General features: G+C 41.1%; 1 protein-coding gene across 3 annotated transcripts in view; it reads left to right on the forward strand.

The window, feature by feature from the left end:
- The window catches only part of LOC128765587 (contactin-associated protein-like 5), a 179,673-nt gene that overhangs the window by 130,835 nt on the left and 23,333 nt on the right, over nt 1–25,505 (forward strand). For all 3 annotated transcript variants that reach the window (XM_053876360.1, XM_053876358.1, XM_053876359.1), the window contains exons 14-18: nt 12,356–12,512; nt 14,647–14,774; nt 16,093–16,263; nt 17,523–17,741; nt 22,763–23,002. In XM_053876360.1, coding sequence (XP_053732335.1) covers nt 12,356–12,512; nt 14,647–14,774; nt 16,093–16,263; nt 17,523–17,741; nt 22,763–23,002 — 915 coding nt within the window. The remainder of the gene's footprint in view (nt 1–12,355; nt 12,513–14,646; nt 14,775–16,092; nt 16,264–17,522; nt 17,742–22,762; nt 23,003–25,505) is intronic.

Genomic DNA, 25,505 nt, shown 5'->3' on the forward strand with positions numbered 1-25,505 from the left:
CTCACACATTTTTTTCTGACAGTACAATGACATGATGGTCATCAGTGTTTTAGCTCCTGATTCCATGTAGGGTCATGCTGGTGGCTGCAGAAGCAGCGCTTTGTAGAAGAGACATTCCACAACAACACAGTGGTCCGCACCAGCCAAGGTGTGATGAAAGCTGTGCATGAGTGAGGCTCCTCTCTCCAGACATTGCCCCCAGTGATTTCGACCTCTTTCCCAGGCTGAAAAAAGAGGATGATGGCTGGTTGACAGCTGCTCTGGAGGTTCAGTCTAATGACCAAGAGTTTTACTGACTGGCACACAAGGTGGAAAAGCATTTGGAGTTTGTGCTATTTTGAAAAATGAAGCAGGACAAATCCAAATACCTCTTTGGTGTATGGCTCAAAATACCCTTCAATATCCCCTTGCATCACATACAGTGTTGTCGACAAAGTTCTACGACTTACTAGTGACTTTATCACAATGCTGCACTAAGCAAGATCCTGAGAGGCACCTCGATGATGTCACAAGAGGAACATCCTGTCGGCTGATCTGTGTGGTGTCAGTATAAACAAGCTCTTCAGCTTCAATATCAATGGAGAAGTGTAAAAGTGTGGCGGCCAGATGTGCTCATTGTCTAAGTGAAAGTGTAAATCCCAAAAGTATGGACTTTCAATACAGATAGCAGTTGCAACCAATGTTGTCTCCGGTACTGTGCAGCCACAGTTTCCAAACGAAAACAAACAACTAAATATAATGTCAACATTTGAAAGTGTCGGAGAGAAGCAACAGCGTCGCCTCTCGGTTTATACTGAGGCTGTGATCGAGGTGTGTGTAGACTACTAATGGGCTTCATGAAATAGTGCCTTTGTTATCAGAGGTCAGAAGGTGGCGCTCTTGTTTGGAAAAATGTAATGCCATATTGCAGACTATGATGAAATGGAGGTAATGTTTCATGAGGCCTCACCAGTTAAGTCGTACTCTACACAACAGATAAGCAAAACAATGTCCTTCTCAACTCTCTCCACTGCTGCGCACTCAGTCGGGTTTGTTTGTGGGCTCCTCTGTTTCCGTCATAAAATGGTTCGACCCAGCATCAAACTCATCCCCATCACAATGTAATTTATGGTGGTTTATAGCAACAAAATGACACAAATAGAGTTCTGTATTAATAAATGGAAACAGGATTTGTGTCTCAAACCCTTTATATTTCTGTTTTGATGTGAACCGTTTATTCGCTTAAACAATATTGAAAGTTGCGTGTTAATCTTGACATATACCATGTGTCTTAACCAGGCTGCATGAGAACACCAGGCTACTGTCCTTCGTGAATGGAGAGTGAATCAATCTTTCTCCTTATATTTGCCTTTAAATGAGGCTAAATGCTGTTTGTCATGCCAAATGTCCTTTTTCTACCTTTCTGTTCAAAGATTTTTTTTTAAATTGGTGAATTAAAGGTCGATCTAATATGCACAATATACAGTATATATCACAATATAAACCCACATTATTAGACAATAGCACTCTAGTTTGATTTTTCTGTCCCTCCCTGTTGTTTTTCTCTAAGCAAGCTGCAGTCAAAAGAAAAGACTTCATCCTGCAGCATGGGATGTCTAGATTTTCTGCAGCTCTCATGCCAGCAGGGACCTCCGTCCACTGTTGAGGGGAAAATATAGCCGTGCGAGTCAACTTACCAGAGGACCCTGTCAGTGATGGAGCAGCAATCCAAGATGCAGAAAACAGTGAGGGAATTGGGGTGTGACATTCGCTCCCTGAATCTAAGCAGGACATGATCCGCAGACAGGATGTTACCAAGTGGGTGAGAGCAGCTTGGGACCGTGTAGGGAGCTGTGAAAGAACGTAAAGAATGAAAGTTTGGTTAAATGTGCCTTCATGAAATTTGTGTTTCCTGTGGAGACATTTTTGTCCGTAACCTTGACTTTAGTTTACGTAAACCCTAAAGTTTTCAGTTGTCTTACAGATGACTATTTCCATACAACTGTCAATAGAGTTGTCAAAAATGACAGTCGGATCCAGATGAAGGTGGTGTATTTGAACAACTTGTTTTTTCTCTCTCCGTCATTGTCACTTGTTCAGCTGCAGTCTGGAGTGAGCGCACAACTTTGAGGAGGGTCGACCCTTCACTTGCCGCATATATAATTAGATCGCACAGACTGCACAACACCTGCTGTTTTGGTAGAAGGAGACAAATAGTTACTCAGGTGGACCTTATTCAGCTGCTGATGGAAAGACATGAGGATTGCATCAGCTGAAGTTGTCGGTCATCATCGGTGTAGCTGCGCGGGATGTGGAAAAATGATGGCTACTTCCTGTAATTGTGCTCAAAGGTCCAGACGGCCCACTGGCTGCTGCCGTAGTGGATTGTTGAATTGTTAGCGCCTACATAGATGGAGGCAGATGTACCCTTAGATTGTAGATGCATCAATCAGGAGTCATGTGGTAATGAAATGGCAGAAAAGTGAAGGTCAGGTGGCAGACGTGAGAGGATTGAAAGAAACAAGGTGAATCAGACTAATAGCACAACAAGCAACAAGCTGAGCCTCGGTGGATTTGGCGAGGTCGTGCTTCACAGGGTTTTTTTTTCTTTATTTTATTCTGTTTTCTTCGACAAAACCTTGCTGTCGATGAGCATCTCCAAAGAAGTGTGAAAGGAGTCATGACCTGCTTCGGAAAGTTGTTTTGCCATGCTGCGGCACAAAAGTTACTTGAGGCATTGCAACCTAGACACAGTGGCGTCTCTCAGGACACAGCCTACACAGAGTGGTGAGAGGCAGACCATGGCCACAACCGTCTGGACCCAGCACCACAAAAGCCAGAAAGTGGTTTGCTGTCGAAGACATGGACGCATCCAAAAGCCTTTCTGGTCCAAACAGTAGCGCCTCATTGTTTAAATTGGGAGCAGCCTTGTGGTGGTTCCAATGAAGAATGGTTTTATTTAATCAGAAGGGCTTTACAATGACATTTACCTCTGCTGCCGTTACACTTTTGTTGGCATTTGTCAGTATATAAAATAACTCAAAAAGTTAGGAAAGATCTGGACAAGTGCTCTCTACTGAGGGCTGGACCTTAGTTTTTTTTCGCTTAAATTTTGTCTTTTAAATCTCAGTTTTTGAAGAATCTTTAATGAAAATATAGCAGCTACAGTTGTTTAAAAAAAAAAAAAGTCCAACAGTAGCAGCACACATGCTGGAACCGGTTAGCTCAGTACTAAAAAAGGAGACTAACAACTAGATTAACAGAGTAGTTAAATTGTTGTCGATGAGAGCTCACTCACTTGATACTTGCTACAACGGATGAATATACACCCGCTCTATTTTGGCGTTTTCAGTCTTCGACATTATCAGTCAGTTTCAGTACACAGTGACCTCTGTCAGTCAGGAAGGAGAGGTGCATCCAAGTAGCTGGCGAATGCACCTGTAGCTGAGGAACAGGGTGAGCGGCTGATACTCGAGATCCACTTAAAATATTTTGCAGTCATCTGTGATGATGAAAAATAATATAACTTACAGGAAATACCCTACCTAGAAAAAGGGATTTTTTTGCTACAGCTGCATGAATGAATGCTAAGAAAGATATAACAAACAGGCTAAAGAAAAAGCCGCTTTTTAAGGGTGAATCACGTTTCTCAGCTAATCCACGATACCAGTAAAATGCGTAATATTCACAATGAACTAAACAGATTGTCAGAACTAAGTGCTTTACACAGCCACACCTGCCTCCAGGAACCACCCACTCTGAACACACAGAAAGTACAACATCAAGAGGAAGGAAAATACAATGCAAAGAAAAGAAACGGAACAAATCACGACCACCAGGTTGCAACAACATAACTGGGATATGAAGCAGAAAATGAATATGAACACCGTAAAATGCACAGTACTACTCGTACTACACAGTTAGAATAACAAAATGCATTGTTGTGTTTTGCTCGTCCACTCTTGCCATTATGGTCAGCGCTTGCCGATTTTGGAGCAAGTCAGAAAACAGCATGAAATGAAAACTTTTTAAACACACATCTCACTGTTGAAGAAATAGTGACGCTGACAAATGGAGCAGTCCTTAATAGAGGTCATTGTATTCTCAAAATATGAGTTTTCCCTCAATTTCTTTTAACCATTTTTAAGAACTACCACCAACTCAATCGAATGTGCATCGTAGAATAAGGTTTTGTAAACAAGGTGTCGCTATAAAGACAGAAAGTATTTGTCGACTTTCAATCGTCGCAGCAGGAGAATTTGAAACTTTTGTCGGAAAGCGTGACAGTGAAACTCTGAATCCATTAATGTGTAAGACTTGAAGGAATCCTACGTGCGAGCAAGCTTTGAGACGCAAACACCGAAGACTCTGTAGGAGATCATTATATTCCTAAAATATCAGTTCTGCACATGTTCTTCAGCTTCCTTTTCTATATGAGTGAAGGAAAGAAAAACAAGCAGTCGTAATGAAATTGGCACATAAATTAAAAAGGAACTGGGGCTTGTTATTACGAGAAGCCTGCTGTGCTGCAAAAAAGCCCCCAGGTTTCTCTGGGAGAGAATTCGTCTAAGAATGACCTCTTCAACAAGTTGAACAGGAACGCGAGGCTTCCTTTTGTGTGTTTTCTTCAAATTTCCTGTTTGAAGAAGAAAAAAAAACTGCTTTCAAAGACTCTCCCTTGTGCACCCTGTGGTTTGGGGAGTTGTTTGGAAAATTAAAAACAAACTGAATAACATCCTTGAATGTTTTGTACAACAATTTCCTGATGTATTACTTTCTTTGGGAGTAGTACATCCTTGGAGTGAGGATACAGAGACGGCGGATATATGTGGTGGGTGTTTTGAAAATCCCTTTACAGTAGTGATGAGCCAATGAATCTACAAAATACTCTTCCTTTATTTGCAAAGTGCAATAGAAGGCGCTCTCTGTTCAATAATCTTTGAATTACTGGATTAATAAAGGCCCAACAAAACAATAAACGCAGTGTGTCAGCAATCAACAGTGTTGTCAAAACAAGGTCTGGATTCAGATCAGCTCTTTGTTGATCAGGAAATTTTACCGGCAGCCTTTATGAACCTTCTGTTTTATATACTTCAGGCCGTTCAAAATGGTTCCTTCTTTAAATGTCTTTCACTGAACAATGAAAATGTCTTGACTTTAAAACGCACACCAATATTCGATATCAAGGCCGCCCACAATTGTTTATTAGTCACGCAGCGTTCGTGACTCGTTCACTTCAGACTTGAGTGATATTTTACTTCATGGCATCCTGTTGTAATGTTGTAGTACATAACACACAGCCCCGTTGTCACTGGCTGATCATCCCTTCAGTACAGTTTTATATGTGATATTTACAGAGAAAGAAAAAATAAGTCCGGGTTCCTCTTTCAAATTCTTTGTGCTTTATATAATGTAAGTCCCAGTGGGACAGTCTAGACTGGGTCTGAATCTAATCTGAGAAACCTTGGTTCAAATAACTGCAATATTGGTTACACCCTGAATTTGTTGTCAGAGTGCTGACCACAGCTACTGCTCCACAGCATGGAGAGCCTCAGGTGGGTGCTTGCTGGTCGCCCCAAAGTCGAGACTTAAATCTCAGGGCAACAGAGCCTTCTCTGTCAGAGTTGAAAAACAACTAGGGCTGCAACGACTTGACTCGGGACAGCAAGAGTAGGTTTAACAGTGGTTTATTACAATTACATGATCAACAAAAAACTAACAGGAGCGATGAACCAAAAGAGCGGACACCAAACGTGTAACACGAACAGAAAGGGTTAAAATGTGAAAACAGAAAACAGGTGAATCAAAACTCAAGCCTGACTAAGCGGGACAACAAAAACACACTCGGAATAAACTCACAAGCAACATAACAAAAAGCGCTCTGTGGTGGAATTAAACACACACAAGGAATGTATCTAAAGGGAGAAAACAAAAGGTGGGTTACAGAAACAATACTATCAAGAGACGTGAGAAACAGAAAACAAAGCCAGGAGTACAACTAAGGAAGCGGCTGAAGGAAAGTCAAGCACGCACAGAAAGGAGAATAATGAAAGCACGGGAGAGCGGAGTCACAAAGGGAGAGTTTACCATAGGAACGCGAAGTAACCATCTGGCCACACGAACTGACACTGAGGTGTAGATATCCTACAATGCTTCATCAGCTGATCTGGGCCAGCCGTGTTGCCCGGAAGCTGGAAGAAAAACACGAAACAGAAACACACAAAACAGGATATGACGAAATAAAACCTCAAGAAAAGACCAACACAACACAACTACTTAACTTAGTCGACTATTTTGAGCAATTAATATCCAAATATCATGTTTCAAAGCAAAACAGTTAACAACATTTTTGTTTTATTTGTATTTATTTAGCTTCCGAGACTACAATCACACATGCCGTGCTCGTATGCCGGCTAGTTGTCTTGGTTGACTTGGGAAGACAGCCAGCGACTGGTGGACTATCCAATAAGTGTTAGCTGCAGCCCCAAGCACAACATATAGCATCACTTTTAAAACTCATCTTCATGACCTTGCACACCTTGACACATTACCAGAAAATGAAACACTGATGTGGTCCTTTTTCAAACCTGACTTTTTCCTAAGATACCTCCAGTACAGCATGTGTCATGACTGAAGGAAACACATGTACCTCTACCTCACAGGCACTCACTTCCTCTTTCTAGACAATAGTTAGGCACGGTTGAAAATGCATGCAGGTCGCCTGTGGCACTGTTTATCAAGCAGTCGTCAAACCCATAATGCTTTGAGGGTTGCGTGATGCTTTCGTTATGTCAGTTTCAATTACATATTCAGGTCTGTCGGCAAAAGGAATCTGTGAATGTTCTGTGGAGATGCCATATTTGTGGTTTTCATCAATGAATTCCTCTGAAATGGATGAACATTCTTTCACAATTCACTATATGTCAAGGTGACAGTTCATCTTGCTCCTGGTGTAGACAACATGGAAGCACACAATAGGGCCCCATGAGGTGGTGTTAATAAGAGTGTCACTTCTGCCACTACATTTGTTTAAGCAGTGTAATTAGACACCTCGTATTGCACTCTAGCACCATTGATATTATGAAGACGCAGACGCATGTGACAGCAGGTGTCTCCTAAGTGACAGGTCGCACCGATATTCTGAAAGCGTTTGCTGCTTTGCTGTCAACTGGACACCGATGAACCACCAGATTTTATCAACGTTCCATTCAGTTCTTTTACGCTACTGTCTTTACAAACACTGGCCAATACGACACATGAGTAATGTGTCGTGTTGGAGGAGATTCACGCCGTCGTGGTCTCCTTAACGTCTGGTCAGCAGCAACATATCTTTCGGGAATAAATCTTAAAATTCCATCAAGTTTTCAGTAAAAGTGTCCATTACGGAGAACAGCGAGCCACTTGTGTACATTGTTTTGACGTGAGTCAGAGGTTACGGTGACCTCGCCGAAGGGAAGTATTGATCGTCACCGGTTTTCAATTTGGAACAGGATTGCGATTTTTAAGCCCCGAAACAGTATCGGGATGGAACCAGTCAAGGACAGAGATAAGGGGCGAAGACAAGAATATATTTTCAACCTTTGTAATGCAAATGATGAGCCGCCTCACGTGTTGCTCCCATCAGCAATGTTTCCATACCATATTTTATTTTATGTTTTTCCTTCTAATCTTGTAGGAAATAAGTTCTTGAGCGAGGATTGTGGGTCATCACACCTGTTTTAGATGAGTGATGAGTCTTCGCCTTCTCCTCTAATAAGACATTTGTTTCCACACATAAAAAAAAACTCCCCCTAATGCTCCTCAATGTACGCAGCTGGGGAGGGAGCATTGTAGCATGTGACACTTGATTATGTGTGGTGACGTGGAGCGTAATGGGCTTTTCCCTGCACCACGGCTTCATTTCCAGTGTTGGGTTATGACTGTGACAGATGATTGAAGCTCAACCACTTAACCCCATAGTGGAGGCAATGAGTCGTGCCATTACGGCTTGACTCCCTTTAGACCTAAAGCATAAATATATATATATATATATATATATATATATATATATATATATATATATATATGTGTGTGTGTGTGTGTGTGTGTGTGTGTGTGTGTGTGTGTGTGTGTGTGTGTGTGTGTGTGTTTTTTGTGGGGGGTTTTTTCCCTTCACCAAATGTCCTCTTTCCTATTGCCTTTGTTATTACTCTGTGTTATCTATTTTAAATGAGTGTTGCGGAAGGTTATGTCCTCCAGCAAAGTTCTCATATCACAGGTTTTGTGGATCAGCGTGCGAAAACTCTGTTAATATTATTTTTTTGCACAGTTCATAACATTCCTCATTTCAGCACTCAGTGCTGGGAAATATGAGACTTGTTTTGTTATGACTTTTATGGCGAAAATTCATGACTGGGCCGGGAAATATGAAGAAATCTTGCACAAACGGATTCCTATTCCAGCGTAAAACTACACTGCAAACCGCTGTTTGCGTTGTACAGCCTGTGACGCATTCAGTGAGTCAGTGTTTCTTGCTTTAATAATGAGTCAACGTGATCGACTTCAGTGAATCATCTCTGACAATTTTTTTAGAGTCGCCATTGTAACTCATGTGCGACTTCATTCCTCAGTGTAATGACACGTCCACCTCTCTTCAGAGATACTGCCATGCAGATGTTGTTATTAAAATACAACGTACTTACAAAGAAAGTTGCTTTGACTTGTGTAAAATATTCAAATGCATGCCTTAATGAGAGCGGCGGAAGGGATGAAATGATTATAAATGTAAAACAAATACCATTCAGAGGATTACAATGCTGTTCATTAATGCAGCGAAAAATGAGACCCAGGCAGTATTTAAATTAAAGAAGAAATGTGGAGATAAGAATGGTTTCCATATCACAAGGCTTGTTAAAATATATCTTTATATAATATATTATTTATTCCCGCAGTTTCAGTGTAAAACTTACTGACTAGACTCACAAACAAGTATAAATACAAGGTATTGAGTCATTGTGTTTGTGCATCTTTAGTCGCTCATACCAATCATTTTATCATCTGTGGTCACGAAATACTCATACTAGCATTGCACATTCAGAATCCAAATTGTGACTTATACAGGCCAAAAGCAGCCCCTTGCCTGTATTTGTACGGCCTTTATGAGGATGACACTTTTTTTCGGCATTGTCTGCCTTATAAATTTGAGTTCTAACTCATATTTTGTAATTGTTGATTTTCTTTTCCCATCGATTGTCGTGTTGAAATTAAAAACTGATATATATATATATATATATATATATATATATATATATATATATGTGTGTGTGTGTGTGTGTGTGTGTGTGTGTGTGTGTGTAATCGTCATTTTAACAGTATTTCTTGTCCCTCAAAATACGTGCTTTATCCAAAGTTCTGTTGCCAAGATTGGCTGATAATGTTGGATTTATATTGAGAATATTTTAGCATATTTTAGTATACAATGCAAATTAATGTCTCCCTATTTTTCAGCCACATTATTTAATTTAACTTTAACACAGTTTTTCTTCTGTTTTTCTTTCTATTGTTCTGGTTTAGTGGCCCACTCATGAACTGAACACACTTCAAATACACATCGAGGCTTCTGTCATGTCGGATGGACAACTTTTTTAAAAGTCATCTAGTCACCACAAATTCACCTTCTGATATACATGTCATTGTTAACTACCAACTTTCAAAAGAGAAAATCTAATTATGAGCTCAGAAGAAGCGGATAGAACATGACCACGTTGAACTCTTGAAGCTTCCACAGCGATGCACTTGTGTTAACCCGAAACAAAAAAAAAGACGATCCTGTAAAACAAAGCACCATTACTGTGCTGCAGAATTCCGAAAGATCAGCTTTCCGTTTTTTAAGTTCCTTTTGAGCACCAAAGTTTGGTAAACAAATCATCCGCCGTCAGTCAACATGAATGATGTGCGACTCAACATGCGTTACTGTGTGAAGACACTGCAGGATAACTGAGGTGAGAGTACAGATATATTGAAGCGAGCAGATCCATGGAAATATCCTGTGAGGTATTGAACAAAAGCTCTTCCACTGTAGTGATGGCCAGAAGTCTCAGTCTGTCCTGAAAACAGACTGTTGTTCTGAGCAGCGTGAGCTTTGTTATTGCAAAGAATACACAGCACTATGTTGACAAAATACTGTATATCTATATAACTAGAGAAGCACTGCAAGAGTGCAGACCTCAGTCAAGAAACTCATTTCCTCCCACTGGATGATTTTCTTCCAGTAGTTTTGTCCTACATTTAAAAGTCATTCTTCACAGGCTGCTGTTCTGATGTCGAGTGAGCAACAGATTTTACTGCTCATGAACTTTGAACTGTGACGAATGTATCAGAAGTCTGGAGACACATGGTATTTTGGAGCACCATCAAATTGTGGTCATCTGTTCCTCGACTCCTGTTGTTCTCCATGTCAAATTTCTCAGAAATATGCTCATAGGAAAGAACCAATGTCAGCAAAAGCATGGCCTTCATTTACTACATTTCATTTATCATTTTCAATTTCAAAAAATATTCACAGCAATGCCAAAATGTTTTTTTTTTCTTTTCTTTTGCGAAATGATGAAAGAATACTTGGTCCACAAATGGATTGATTTTGCTTCCAGAAACGTCCAGTCAACGGCTTTCAATGAACGGTTGACAGTATGGGACCGAATTGTGAGTCAATGCTGACAGTTTGTCACCGAGTTATAGCCACCAGCGACCCGACAGACCCAAGTGACAGTGACAGATGCTGGGTTTGATGTTGCCATACTTGGATGATAAAAATGGGTGCACAATGGAAAAACATTATTTTGCAACTCATGAAGCCTTTTTTTTTTTTTTTTACAATTAATTGAACCGTATTACTTGGGTTGAAATAAGTTTCACTAACCTTTTCTAGTCTCATGAAGAAATAGGGATTTATATTTCTCATTTTTGTTACCTTGAAAGACCTTATTTACTGACTTTTTTCACATAATTTATGTAGCAACTCCTTAGACACTGAGCTCAACTGATTATTGTTGATATTTTGTATGTTTAGTTTTAGATTTACAGTAAATGTCTAATGTAGTACTGTAATGTAGTGTTAAGATCGGCATGTAAACTGTTGACAGTGTTGTATAGAGTATAAATATAAAATAATATGAGTATAAAATAATAAGTATGAAACAATATGAAGGGTTGTAAATGAGATAATGCGTTGTTTTATGATCATATGTTTTATGAACGTTTTTTGTGGTAGTACTGTTGCCCTTTGCAGACATGCTTATCGATTCATCCGGTCATCGGTGGTAAAGAGCACATTTACGGTAAGATAGAAATCTGTAGCGATGGATGTCCGGCAGCACATCAAAGCTTACTAATGGCATCTTGCTGTGATTCAGTTTGCTTCCCCTCAGGAAAGTGTGATGAATGATGCGGTGGTAAAAGAGCATCAGCATAAATCACAGCATATCAGCTTTGCAAAATGTGCTGCAGAGGGGCAGAAGTGTCATGAAATGGAGACTATAACCCTTAGCATTGGTGTTTTTAAGCCTACATGAGTCATTACAGCTGCCTGTGTTGTGTTTGTTTGCAAAGTAGAACTCACTCTTTTCAGTGAGCAAACCAGCTGCTTAGCTTGTTGGCTATTTGTGGACAAGTGAAGATAAGATTTTCGAACTAGAGCCGGTTTTGCACACACAAAGTCTGCACTGTTCTATATGCCACAGATGCAGGGGAGCAGTCTACAGAGATGTCTGTTTACTGGCTTATGGGGTCCTGTAACATCACTTTGAAAAGTTTGAGTCCAGCATCGGGACAGTTCTGAACGCGCCTCATGCCTCAAATATAAGACCAAATTTTTGTGTAAGTACCCGATGGGCTGAGATGGTGCAATACCACTGATGTCAAACTAGAATATCTTTTTACATTTTACTCTCACAACAGGCAAAATGTTCATTTCGTAAAGAAATATTGGCGTCAGCACTACATATAAGTACGCAGCATGGACGGATTACACTCTGTTGGGTCTCAGTAGAACGAGGCCTATCTTTCAGATTCAAGGATGATTTATGGCCATTTCAGTTGAGTGAGTATGAAGCGAAGCGTGTCCCTGAAGGTCCAGTGAGGACAGCATTAACAACTTTTTAGCGTAATTCTGCATGATTAGTTTCCGTGGAAACGTGTTTCCCGATATTGAACCTTCCAGTTTCTTCGCCTGAAAATGATTTCCGTGCAGAAAACTTGTTTATGCCTGACTAGCTGCTGTCTCATGGCTAAGTTGTTTCTCATGTTTTTCAAAGTCTTTCGGTGGAACTGTGACTCCCGTCAGCCACACCTCTTTTTGGCTGATTGAAAAATGAAAAATGGACCATCTGTCTCTTTGCAGATGGCAGCCCACTGTCCTGGTGGCTGGACCGAGAAGGAGAGAGAAGGAGCTACTGGGGTGGATTCCTACCTGGAGTGCAACAGTGCTCCTGCAGTCTAGAAGAAAACTGCATCGACATGAACTACTTCTGCAACTGCGACGCTGACAGGGACACATGGTAGGAAATGTCATATAAAATCGACGTTGAAAAGGTGAAAAAAAGCAGGCAGGATTTTTCCTTCAAGATGATCGTCGAGTGTCCTAGAAAGTGAAGTGAATTGTTATTCAGCATTGTGGAGGCTCGAGTTTGACCCAGGAGCACCATATGTTATAACAGCAGCACCAGAATCGCCCTACTTTACTGTAAGATAAGCACCAGATGTTATCTCAAGATGTGAAATCCCAGCGCTCTCGCAACAGGAATGGAAGCTGCAAAACCACCTGTAAAAGGCTGGAAAACATCCATCGATCTATCAGTGCAGGACAAAGAAGTGGACCGGAAACTTCAACCAGACCAAGTGATGTCCGGAAAGGACTGACTCTTTGTGTGGCGGATATATTGTTGCAGGACTAGTAGCTCCTTTGGTTATGGAGTTTGGTAGCGGGAGAAGATATCAGCTCCACTCCCATTGATTCAGACAGGTGTTTACAGGAGAGTTCAACTTGAAAAGAGTAGCAGCGACAGGTGATGGAGCTAGTAGCAAAACACCTTTTAGTCAGTCAAGACTGGAGAAGTCCTGGGTGTTAGCTCTGAGAAAATCGTAAATAGTTGACTCAACATGTCATCTAAGTGTCGTGCAATAAGAGGAAAGCATATATTTTACAAGTCCTGGGAGCTTTGGAGGATAGACATCCCAGCAGGTACTGCATCATACTTGGCATGGGGCCGCCGTGTAAGACAAGTCGGTAGTGTGGAAAGACTTGGTGCCAACAGTACAAGACAGCTCGACGTCCCAGCTGAACCACAAACTGTCAAGGCAACTGAGATGACACATTCGGTCCCTCAGCTATGAGTGATAGACAAAAATACTTTGCGACACAAAGAGAAGTGTTTGCACAATCGGACCAGAGTGTTACTGAGTCAGGCGCACTTGTTAAAACAGTTCACAACTGAACAAGACGGTATAGGTGTCAGGCAGAGGCAAGACTTTGTGAGAAGAAGCCAACAGTAGAGGCAGAAGCGCTGCAAACCAGTGAGGACAATGCATGGATAATGGACCGTTTTTCTTTGTTTGTTTCTTGAACCTTGTTAGGAATGAAGTGTATGTGTATTGAATTTAAATTTAATCTTGGACTGTCAAGATTAATATTTAGGGTGTATTAGTTTTTACATTATTCAGGTACATATCGTGAAAGTATTGCAGGAGTGGACCAAAAAATATTATAATAATAATATTAAAGCCAAACTGGTATGACTTTACAGTAATAATAGATATTTCAGGTCACTACCACCTATGTTCCAGGCTGCACCAATGAAAAGTAGTTATCGGCTTTAGACAGTTATTACAAATAAATAAATCATATAAAAACGTAATAATAAATAAAATTATGTTGTCGGTGCAAATAGAGATGCCAGTAATAAGATACCAATGTACAGATTGACTACATCTCTGAAGGTTTGATGTATGAATATCACAATGTGATGAACAGCTATTGTGGTTCAGATTTGAAAAATGCACGCAGCACACAACAGCAAACACAAGTTACAGCAAGACTGTGAGCTGGAAGTGTGACAGTGTTGTGAATGAAGCTGTGGCAACAGGACAGGATCTGAAACCTTTCACTGACTAGAGATGTCACGACAGCTCAATACAAGGCCGGTACCTATTCAGACACAACGGGAAGCCATCAATTTGAATCCACAAATACAGTTCAACTCAGAGCGCGGCACAAGGAGCTGAAAGTGAAAAAACAGTACTTCACAATATCAAGAATCAACAGTTGACGGTGGTGGGATGAAAACATGTTTTGACAGAACCAGAAATGAGAGTGAATGACTTGGGACAAGATGGTTCTTCAGAGGCAGACTAGGTGGAACCAATAGCCACCAGAGACATGATGATAGTCCCCGAAATGAATGCGACTGGGTAAAATAAAATGATGCCAAGATGATCATGCATGATCACCATCAGATATTATGGAGAAAAAAACAATTCATCAGAAAGTACAACATGAACAAAATGCACTGGAGACCACAGACCATTAAATCAAATGGCTTCGACCTGTGAAACACTGCCTCCTGAGGGAATCCAGGGTGGTGTCATTCAGGAGGCCAGATTATACGCACCTTAACCTCATTGTGCAATTTACAGGGCGAATGACACCGGGATCCTGTCTTATAAGGACCACCTGCCCGTCAGCCAGCTTGTGATCGGGGACGTCACCAGAGCAGGCTCCCAGGCTGTTTACCACGTCGGACCTCTTCGTTGCTTTGGAGACAGTAGGTGACCGCCTCACTGCTGAAAGCCATGAGCCATAATCTGTCGCAGATGGTGGACTTGATGAACAAATGTTCAGCTCTTACATTTAGCTGTGAAGTCAAGACTGGGATTCAAAGAGAAGAAAAGCTTTATTTTTTTTATTTTTATTTTTGAGGAGGCGGAGTAGCACATTTTGAGAGCATAAAAAATTGGCACCAGGTTGCGCAGGATGAGGGATTTACATGTCCTGGAAATAATGTTGGATAAACCGAAGACACCGGTCACTCCCCCCTCCTCCTCAAATGTATGAAGATGCCCTGTTTATTCACATGATTCACTTTGAACAAATTGTCACTGCCTTATTTTGGTGCTTTGGTTTAGTCTTAAGATAGAGGTTGTGGGGATTTGACTGGTTGGACCAACGGAAGCGATTCATGGGATTTGATCAGTGGTCCAACATCTGCAGAAAAGTACAGGTAGTTGTAATATCAGCTGACTGAGCTTCCATTCTTTTTGCTGAGCGTCAGGGTTTCCGTCCCACTTCCACCACTACTTACCAGTATGTGGCTAGTGGTTTAGCTTACCTCAGCAAACACACCCCGAGCATGTGACAGGAGTCTTCCACATTAGTTTTCATATTTCAATTTCTCTCCAATGACGCATTTGTTTGAAGTGAGACATTTTTATCTTTTAGGGCCTTAATGCTTCGAGCGCCGATCAATGCGTTTTCTTCCAAGGATCCCGCCGGAGAAGCTATCAGAAAAAGATGCCATCAAAGACATCAAAGGCCCAAAAAAGGCACAATGGCTTAAATATGCAACATGTTATTTTTAATCCTCTTGCAAATGCAAATAATGAATCTCTTCACTTGGGGTTGGGGGGGAGAAAAGAAAGTAATCTGATGCGTCCCAGTTGTCACCTAAGGGATTGAGAGTTTTACGTTAGTGATTCAATTATTGTGACTTTATTGTGTTTTGATTTTTCTCTCGTAATTCTTTTGGGGGGTCAGAGTGAGTTCAGCTTGTGTAAAAGAACGTGTAAAATGGTTCTGGAAACTTTACAAACAAACGAGGGCTTCTAATTGATGTATGCTGAAAAGTGTCTCATCCAATTTTCTAACTTTTTCTTTGTTTTTTTGGCCTCAGTTAAGTTTTTGTGCTGAGTTCCCTGCATTGTTTTCAGGCGTAGGCAGGCGTGTACATGCCATCCATTGGAACAGGATTGACAACTTGTGTCTAAATTTTGAAAGCCAGTGGGCCCACTAACTGGCAAAGTTAAATTATTTTATTGCAAAACAGCACTTTTTCAGTTCTTTATTTTCCTCTTTTCTTCTGTCAGAATCGGTGTGGAATGCGGCCAATTTCTACCAGGAGTCTTCTTACATCTTCTTCCCCACCTCGCATACGGAACCCACATCTGATATTTCCTTCTACTTCAAAACCAGTGCTCCCTCGGGGGTGTTCCTGGAAAACTTGGGCGTCAAGGATTTCATCAGAGTGGAGCTCAGCTGTAAGTAAATGGCCGACAATTCGCAGCAGCACACGAAGGCGACGCTGCCATTAGCAATTTTATGCTTTTCTAGAAGGGGAACAATCTACCTGTGCTGAATTTTTATGGACACGTTTTTGCGCTGCTTTTACTCTCCTGCTTCGGAGTCGGAAAAACAGCTTCCCCATCCAAAATTTAGGTGACAATGATTGTCCGTAAAGAAATTTAACTTTACTACATGATCGGTTGTGTCCCTTTTTGTGTGCAGTCATTTGACGCATGAAATACGTTGAACAGACAACGATGCGTTTCTTGCCCTCCCCGTCAATCCACTGAGTTTTGAACTTGTGCACTTGTCTTTAAAGACAGACATGAGTAGTGTAGTCTTCTGTGATGCAGCATATTTCCTTGCAATGGTAACTGGTGCCTCAGTATGGATGTAAGATGTGAAATACACCTACATTTCTGAATGCAATCTGCAGCTTCAGTTGGGCAGATTTGTTTGGTTTTCTGCATCACAGTATCAGCAAATATATTTAGTGAAATACAAATTCATTCTAAAATGTATGAAGGTTTCCAGTTGGCTTAGTCACTTGTGTTGTGGAAACAACACGAGGAGTCAGCCTGTGACTGAGTGGTTGTCGGTTCGATCCTAGCTCCTGATGTGTTTGTGTCGTTGTTTCCCTGGCCAGGACACTTAAGCCTTGGTTTGCTCATAGCCGCTGTGATGCCGCATAGTATCCGACTGTTGCCAGTGTGTGAATGGGTTGCTGCATGAGCAGGAAAAACACATTCACCAAGCTACATACACAAGTCAGCAGCAGGCATGTATCACAAGTTATGAGTATTCCTCAACATGTTTTGGGTCCTTTGGTTGATCTATGTTTCTGTCCGGTCAGTTGAGTGACCCCTAACCAGAGCCCAAAATCTGAAACGGGCTCAGAAATGCAGTGAAATGGACATGTAAACTGTGAATTAGTCGACTGTGGGGGAATCTTCTTTAAGCTCTTTACGCCCATTAAATGGTGATGGATTATGGAAGTAGGAAATAACACGCACATGGGCAGAATGAACAAGCAAGTTGGACTTCAGAATACAAGAGCAATGCTTGCAAAAACGTTGCAATGAAAAGTGCACATTTTCAGATTTTTCTGGTCCACAAGACGGCTTTTATGACTCAAAAAGCCTTTATCCAGTCGGCCGTTCAAGAGTGACTGTTGTACTGAGTTATTGAACGATGTTTAAACCACTGACTGGGCTGCACATCTTTGCCTCCTCAGCCCCCTCCGTGGTGTCTTTCTCCTTCCAAGTGGGCAACACTCCGACAGTCCTGTCTGTAAAGTCCCACCTCCCGTTGAACGACAGGCAGTGGCACTACGTGAGGATGGAACGCAACGTGAAGGAAGCTCTGCTGCAGGTCGACCAGCTACCTGTACGTTTCTTGGAGACTCCAGCTGACAGACATCTGCCCATTCAGCTCGGAAGCCAGCTGTTCGTAGGTGGGTGGTTAAGAGCATCCAAGCATATTCACTTAAACAGCAAGTAGTCGGTATATAAATCCCCTTTGTGTCACCGCTGTTTATCATGTTGTCAAAAACACTTAATTTAATTCCAGAAAAAAAGATATTCAGAAGCAGATATCATATTCCGAGACTTACGTTTACAAGACCTGGTGTGTTTTTCTTTCCCTTTCAGCGCATCAAGGTAAGAAGCAGTGCGCTTCCTCTTTGAGCATTAAAGGGAATTTCTAATAAAAGAACTTCTCAAGCAGACGAACAATCAAAAAGCGATGGAATTTCAGCTATTACTCAAGAGAAGAAGGACGGCACTCCAGAGAAGGAACGCTGTCATTGTTCCAGAATATAAAACAGTTGTGGGGAGCAGATGAGAAAATTTGGGGTCAGATCCAGAGGGACGCAGAGTCTGATATAGAGAGCGTCCTGATCTACTGCGATGAATATTAAAATGTACCCTAAATGTAAATAGACTCGTGTTATAAATGGAAATGGAAATGTTTAATTTTCACAGTCATTAGTCTATATTTTTGCATATCGCAGAGAAATTGAACACATCAATTCAACACAACACAGAACAAAGTCAAGACATGAATTTGCATTCCTCTGATGTGTAACCGTTTTTTGTACGTACACATACATATACATCGGAACATCCCCCCTATTGTCCGCACCGCTGCGTCTGGTAGGATATTGTGTCAAACATGTTTGTGCTCGTGAGGTTACCAGTGTTAAAGTCTCCGGGGTGACGACCCTCACAGGCACGTCGCCGCCTCAGCCTGCTGTTTATTTGCATTTGATTTATCTAATTCTTTAATGCAGTCATCTTCAAAGGATTGGCCACTGCTGGGTCACAGTCTGTCACTTCCTGAGTTCCATGGGCTCTTTCGCCGGCGCATTCTTGAATTTCAGAGCTCAGAAGGTGGCGCTCTTGGTTTGAAAGTGATGTGAGCTTAAATTTAAATAGTTTTTGGAATCCGAAGAGTTTAGTGGACTGTGAAATTGAGGACCTTGTTTCATGAAGCCTCACCAGTCCTGCCAGTCTATTGGTCCTGTATACTGACTCAAAGCACTATTTAAGTACACAAAATCTTTTGAGGAACTAAACCATGTCAGTGCATGTTCACGCGGCAGCAACTCGAAACTATATCTTTCAGTTCCCAGGACATTTTTATGACTATGAATGAAATCTTCTGCTCTATTCTATATCTTTTGTTCTTCTAAATCTGAGGGACTGTGGTTCATAACTACGACTTTAAAAGTTGTCTCATCAGTTACTGGTAGTAATGGGCTGATGAAACTCATGCTTATAACTGATGTGAGATGTCATTGAAATAGTTGTTTGAAGCCAAGGATTTTAGAGCAGAGAGTGAGCTCTGGAAATGAGGACACCGTTTCATGAAGCCTCACTATCCCATTACTGGGATTCACTGTTGGATCGACTGCTCCTGGACCAGACCATCACAACAAGAGTTTCCAACCTATTATTGTACTCCCTCAGAGGTGCATCACATCCAGTTGCATTATTTTTGCCTTGGGTTGATTCTGTTCTGCAGCACAGACTTGGGTCATACATTTCCCCAACCTGAGCTTCCAGACTGTACCACTAAAGAAGAGTCCTGTTTTCTCATGAGGTGGTGCTGGTCAAATAAAAGCAGGAAGTCAGTCGATAAAAGCATAAAAACAGCAACCAGAGAATTTTGAAAATAAAGCACTACTACTGGCACTGATGTCTACGTGATGCACAGGTTTGTACCACATACCCAATGGGAAAGGCCGGGGCTTTCCGTATTACTGTGTTCAAAATATGTGAGGGCATTTCACATCATTGCTTTTTACCAAGATTTGAGAATGGATCCTAAAGTGAGACTGAAAAATGATGGCTAACACATGCGCAGATTATCTGACTGACCTCGCTCCATAGTCGATCAGCAGTGGCGGATGGCAGAAGAACAGCGCATTTGAGATCCTTCATGATCAATAAAGCGGTCATAATCACGGCGGAGATCAAACTTCAATACATCTATCAACTTATTAATTGCAAAATTGGGCACATACTGTAGCTAAAGCATAAAAAAACCAAACCATAAAAAGGGATGGTTGCCGCACCTTTTTTCAGAGATATTTTGTTTTGGTTTTTTTTAGGTGAAGGCTTTGAAAACAAGCTGCCACTCTCCAACTGGCTGCTTGTTGTAAGCTATATGAAGTATCTAGATGTGTAACAGGACAAAAAAAAAAGAGGTTTGATTCCCAGTTTTCTCCATCAGTCATTGTCTATTGTCCCGCCTCATGATGGACTATCTGAGTCTGGCCTCCACAACGCCTCCAAACTTCTTTGCACAGACCGTCCCTGTCTGGTCACTCCTGCAAATATTGGTTTGTTTTTCCTAAGAGGCCTAGGAATATTGTGATATTTTGATGATCAGAAAACACGGAGACAGCATCAGTAGCAGAATATTGCAGATTTCTCAGTAGGACTTAAGGCCTGACTTGATATCAGTTGGCTGTAAAAACCTAGTTTCTATTTTTTTTTGTTCCCAGCAAACACTTAATCTCACTCAGAGGCAAATCTGCATTGGTTTCCTTTCATCCTCGGCCTGTTTTGTTTTTGAGCTTGAAGCACAGCTCGTGTTCTTAATGGATCATTTAGTTTTAGGGAAAAATTATTGGATGGAAAAGACAAATGAATGTAATAAGCCTCCGCGGGTCATTGAGAAACACTGCCATTAGAGGATTTAATTGTTTTCACATTAGGGTGCAGGAAAGCGCCGATCCGTGAGCGGCTCTCCTCTGCCTTTGTGAAGATAATTATTGATAGTTTGCTTATTTATGGGGAGACCTCTCGACCTGCTGTTTCACCGACGCTTCTACAGCGGAACAATAACTTCAATAAATATGGAAACAAAGCAGTCCTGACTGGAAAAGTACTCAGGGAGAACACCCCTCTACAGGCTGCCCATTTCCACAGACTGTGTGATTCCCAACAGTGTTTTTGTTCTGTATTTCATTCTCATAGCTTGGTAGTTACAGTACTCCTGTACTCCTGGAACTGCGATCAAGTGGCGTGAGAACATCCAAATTACCAAGCAGCCACGCCTCAGGATACCTTTGGCTTTTCCTTGTGACAATATAAACACACCTCTGAAACACATTCATTGCAGTCTGTTCTTAAAAGCGGTTAGACCGACAAACCCAGGCAAAAACAAAACTCAATGAGGAAGTGTAGATCATATCATATACTACAATCATATCCAATATAAATTTTTAAAAAAGTCAGTAGAATAAGAAATTGTCATTATAATTATTATTTTTATCAAGCAATAATATAAACAAAAATATATTTATTTTTCTGTCTTTTGTTCAGTTTTATTTTATATTATCTATGTATAAAAACTTTAACCCTAATAAAATTAATAGTTGTATATTTTTTATTAATGGTGCATATCATCGTTTTTTCATATGAATATCTAAATCTTTGTTTTCCTTTTCTTTTTTTTAGTGCTGTCAGTATATTAACATTTTAATCTCAGTTAGTCACACTGAAGCTGAGTTAATGTTCCTGTTCTAAATGTAACTTGAAGGAAGATTTTACCCACACAAGAGTGGCCATTGATGCATGCATGCAAACATCTGTTTACTCCATCGACCCAACATAACAGATCAAGTCAACAACCTCAGAGAATAACCTCTGAGGGACTGAAAAGGCTGCGAGTCATGCTACAGGCACAACATTGTAAGCATTTATGGCCACTCTTCTGTTGATGAAATCTTCCTTGAAGTTACATTTAGAACAGATATATAATGCCTGACAGATTTGAGCGAGTTAACTCAGATTTAGTGTTATTTATTGCGATTGAAAATTTGAATCTATTGACAGCCTAAACTTTTTTTTTATTCCCGATCACTTTAAAGTCTCATCACTCAGGCCATCACATACCTCTGGTACGTTTGACTGACAGTTCTATTGACAGCATTGCATTCACTTTTTTATATTTGTATTTTGAGCCATTTGTCAATTAAGTAGAGGTGGGATTCAATTAAACAATCTATCTAGTTAATTTGATAATTTGTGATGAATTAATTTCAATTAATCGCAGTTTAATCGCATCAGAATATTTGCCACAAGAAGCCACATTTTTCAATTTAAATGAATTTGGTACATTGCTGAATCAAATGATGGACCCATATACACACTTAAACAACAAAATATTCCTTATTTTGCATCAGTTTGACAACAGCACAATAAATCACCATGGTGGCTATATTCAAGTTTTTATTATTTAAACATATTTAAACTAAAGCTCTTTTAGTGTCTTGAAAATATTTGTATAAAAATTTCAATTTTATAATATTAAATTAAATAGATTTTTTTTGTTGTAATTATTTCATCGTAAAAATGTTGTTATTAACCACCACTACAATTCATGCTTGTTAAAAGTCTGAGTTCATCCCTATTTTTAACTTATTATTATTATTATTATTATTGGTCATAGCAGTAGGAGTATTGATGTAGCGAGAAAGCGAGTTTAGATGTGTTCTGCATTCTATTCAACCAAACGTAACCATCATGCATTTATACACATATTTTCCCCACGTTACCAATGATCTTTCCTGTTTTTAACAAAAGGTTTGTCCATATCTCCTGCAATATTGCACAACACGGGCTTTCGTAAAGCGCAGTTTTGTCCCGTGGTGTCGTGGAACAATGGGCCTTAGTGTGAAGCTGTTGAGGACGGCCACTTTATCAGCAGGCGGCGTAACTGGGAGTGTGCAGTCTGATGTTCCTTCTTTCTATAATTAATTACTGAAAACAATTTGTAAGCCCATCTATTAATCTAAATGAGATCTCACATGCTTGAATGGCTGCAGAATGAAGTCAAAGACGGAGCGAGGAATTAAAGCACATTCTCATCAGACTTAAAGGGAAGCGAGATTATAAAGACGTAACGGCAGTCCGTGCGACGTGAGCGCGCGCAGGCCGTGACTAATGATGCCTGTTTCCTCAGGAGGCACGGCGTCTCTCAAGAGGGGCTTCTTGGGCTGCATCCGCAGCTTGCTGGTCAACGGTGTGACTTTCGATCTGGAGGAGCGGGTGAAGGTGACGCCGGGGGTGAGCGCTGGCTGCCCTGGTTACTGCAGCGGCTCCAGCAGCCTCTGCCACAACAGAGGGAGGTGTGTGGAGAAGAGCAACGGCTATGCCTGCGACTGCTCCCAGTCGGCCTATGGAGGAGCCTCCTGTGACCAAGGTGAGGGGGGGCAACTGGAGAGAAGGTTGTGGTGCTGAGCTGCCTCATGATGGGATCATGAATGAATGAAAACCTGCTTAATTTAGGAGACATTTGGGAGAAACAAGATTTGAATTTTGACTTCTTTATCTGACTCGACTTGGTCTAGCTGTTATGCTTATCGCTTGAATAATAAACACGCTTTTTTTTTCAGGACACATTTAAAAAAAAAAATTCGCAAAATGTTTCTCTGAAATGTGTCAAAAGATGGCATTTTTCCAGAAACTGCATCCAGAGCAGCGCTGGATTGAAAGCAGAAATGAGATGTGAAAGTGGCTGTTTACTCTTCCTGTAGCTGGGAATCACACTGCGGATGTCTCAATAGCGTTTTTGTGCTGTCAGCATATGTCAGATCTGACGACCGTTTTCTTTTGCAAGTCCTGAAGAAAAAAGACTGGGACTTCGAAGCAACAAACCAAGGAGATGCTTAGGAAAAAATGAAATCCTGAATTGTCGTCCCCGACACATGCTATTGAGTGTCTCACCGTATCTGCTCAGACAGGAGTCCGACAGTTGCCACTTACGCACCTCGTCTTTTTTTAGACTTTGTAATTTTCACTCCATGTGCAGCTTCTGAACTCTTACAATGATGATAACGCCAGAGGAATTAGGTGCTTTCTTGTCTGTGATTGAACTTGCCAAGACTTGGCATCTCACTTGCGCCATCACTTCGCTCCTTTTATTTGAAAACATACAGCGTTTGAACTATCATTCTAGGTTTTCTTTTCCTTGTCACCAACATATGACTTAAATTAAGACGCATCATTTTATATGCCGTTCACTATTAAAGGAGGTGTTCAGCCCTCTCTTGTGTTCGTGGCAGTACAGTTTTGATCTTCTACAAATATGGCGTCCCAGACACCTTCACCAAAGACTCTCGCCTGGTGGTTACGTCAGTGCTGAATGCACCAGACAGTAGAAGCAATCCTGACCATCAGCCTTGTTTTCCTGCAGACGATTCTGTCCTCCTCTGGGCTCCTGCACTTGTCTATTACCGTATGTCTTGCATTCCAGTGCTGACATCTGGAGACACATGCACACAATCGAGGTTGACTCACTCTGCGAGCTCACCACCTCCAGCATCTGTCCGTCACTTTGATCTCCAGACTAAGAGGCGCATGACAAGTGTAATATGTTCACGTTAGGGAGAAAAGGGAAGTGATAAAACGCACTCACCGTCGCGTGGCAATAAGGTTAGTTAAATGATGAAAGAGTAGCGTCTTCAAAAGCAAGCACCACAATGTAGTTGACCACGCGATATCACTTCTACAAAACCAGTTTGAAGCCAGAATAAATGTGGTGAACTCTGACTCTTAGCATTGTAATTCCTCTGCTTTGTTTTTGGAAGTTGCACTCTGTGATTTGCATTGATAACTATGGAGCACCGAAGGTCAAAGATGAAGAAGAGAAATGATTTGACATTCAGAAACTGGCCAGGGTCACCTTGGGTCACGTCAATAGCAGGAAACCTTCTCCGCCTCTGCCATTGATTTCTTTTTCTTCTGGAATGATCCCAAATTGCTTTTTAAGTGTGCCATTAAAACCTCTGGTTACTTCAACCCGATCATTCTGTTGAACTTGGATCTGTGAAACTCCTGATCCAATTACAGCTGTGGTCAGGGACAACGCTCATTTAAGACCGACTCATTCTCACTCCCGAGGCATCGGATTGCCACTATTTGCAAATGGAATTTTGCATCCTTTGTCGATGGCGAAGAAGCCATCCGCCTTGTGTGTTGACGCATCGGTGTTGAGCAGAGCCAGAATAAGACGCAGTTGAAAGCCTAAAGTGTCAACAAGGCTAACCTCCCCGATACTCTGGGACACTCTGGCCTCTCCTGACTTTTACAGGGCACTTTTTTGAAATTGGCCACGAAGGTCGGACAGGACCGTGCGGATCCTTGTGCCCAGTTCATTTCTGTCGCTTCCTATTCTTCTGAATCCTGGTACACAGTGGATCATAAATGTGTAACTCCACTTTGGTTTCAACCTTTAGCTACAAATTTTACACAACCATTTGTTTTTGTGTGTCTGACACGCACTGTGTATTTTTTATTTTTCACATTTAGCTCAGAATATTCTTTTCATGCCATAGTTTTGCACTCGGATTTGGCCCCAGTTTTGCTGTGGGAATTACTGGACCTGATCGAGTTAGCTGTGTGGCCTTCGCCAATATCTTGTATCAGTGGCTGAAAAACTAAAAGCCATTTTTTGATTTCTTTTTAGATATTTTTGGCGTCGTCTTCTTGCATTGTTTTGAAGACATTTACTCTCACGTGCAGGAAGGCCATGACCAGACAACAAAGTGAAGCTCTAAAAATTAAAAATTACGAGGGCAAGTTTCTGGGGGCTACTTTTGTTGCCTTGGCAGGTAGTTATGGAAATAAAAGGAGCTTTTATGTTTCGTCCTGGAATATTTGGTGACATGGAAAACCTGAAAAAAGCAATTCAGTACTAAAGAAAA

This window comes from Synchiropus splendidus, chromosome 10 (genome assembly GCF_027744825.2).
Source record: "Synchiropus splendidus isolate RoL2022-P1 chromosome 10, RoL_Sspl_1.0, whole genome shotgun sequence".
Classification (NCBI taxonomy): Eukaryota; Metazoa; Chordata; class Actinopteri; order Syngnathiformes; family Callionymidae; genus Synchiropus; species Synchiropus splendidus.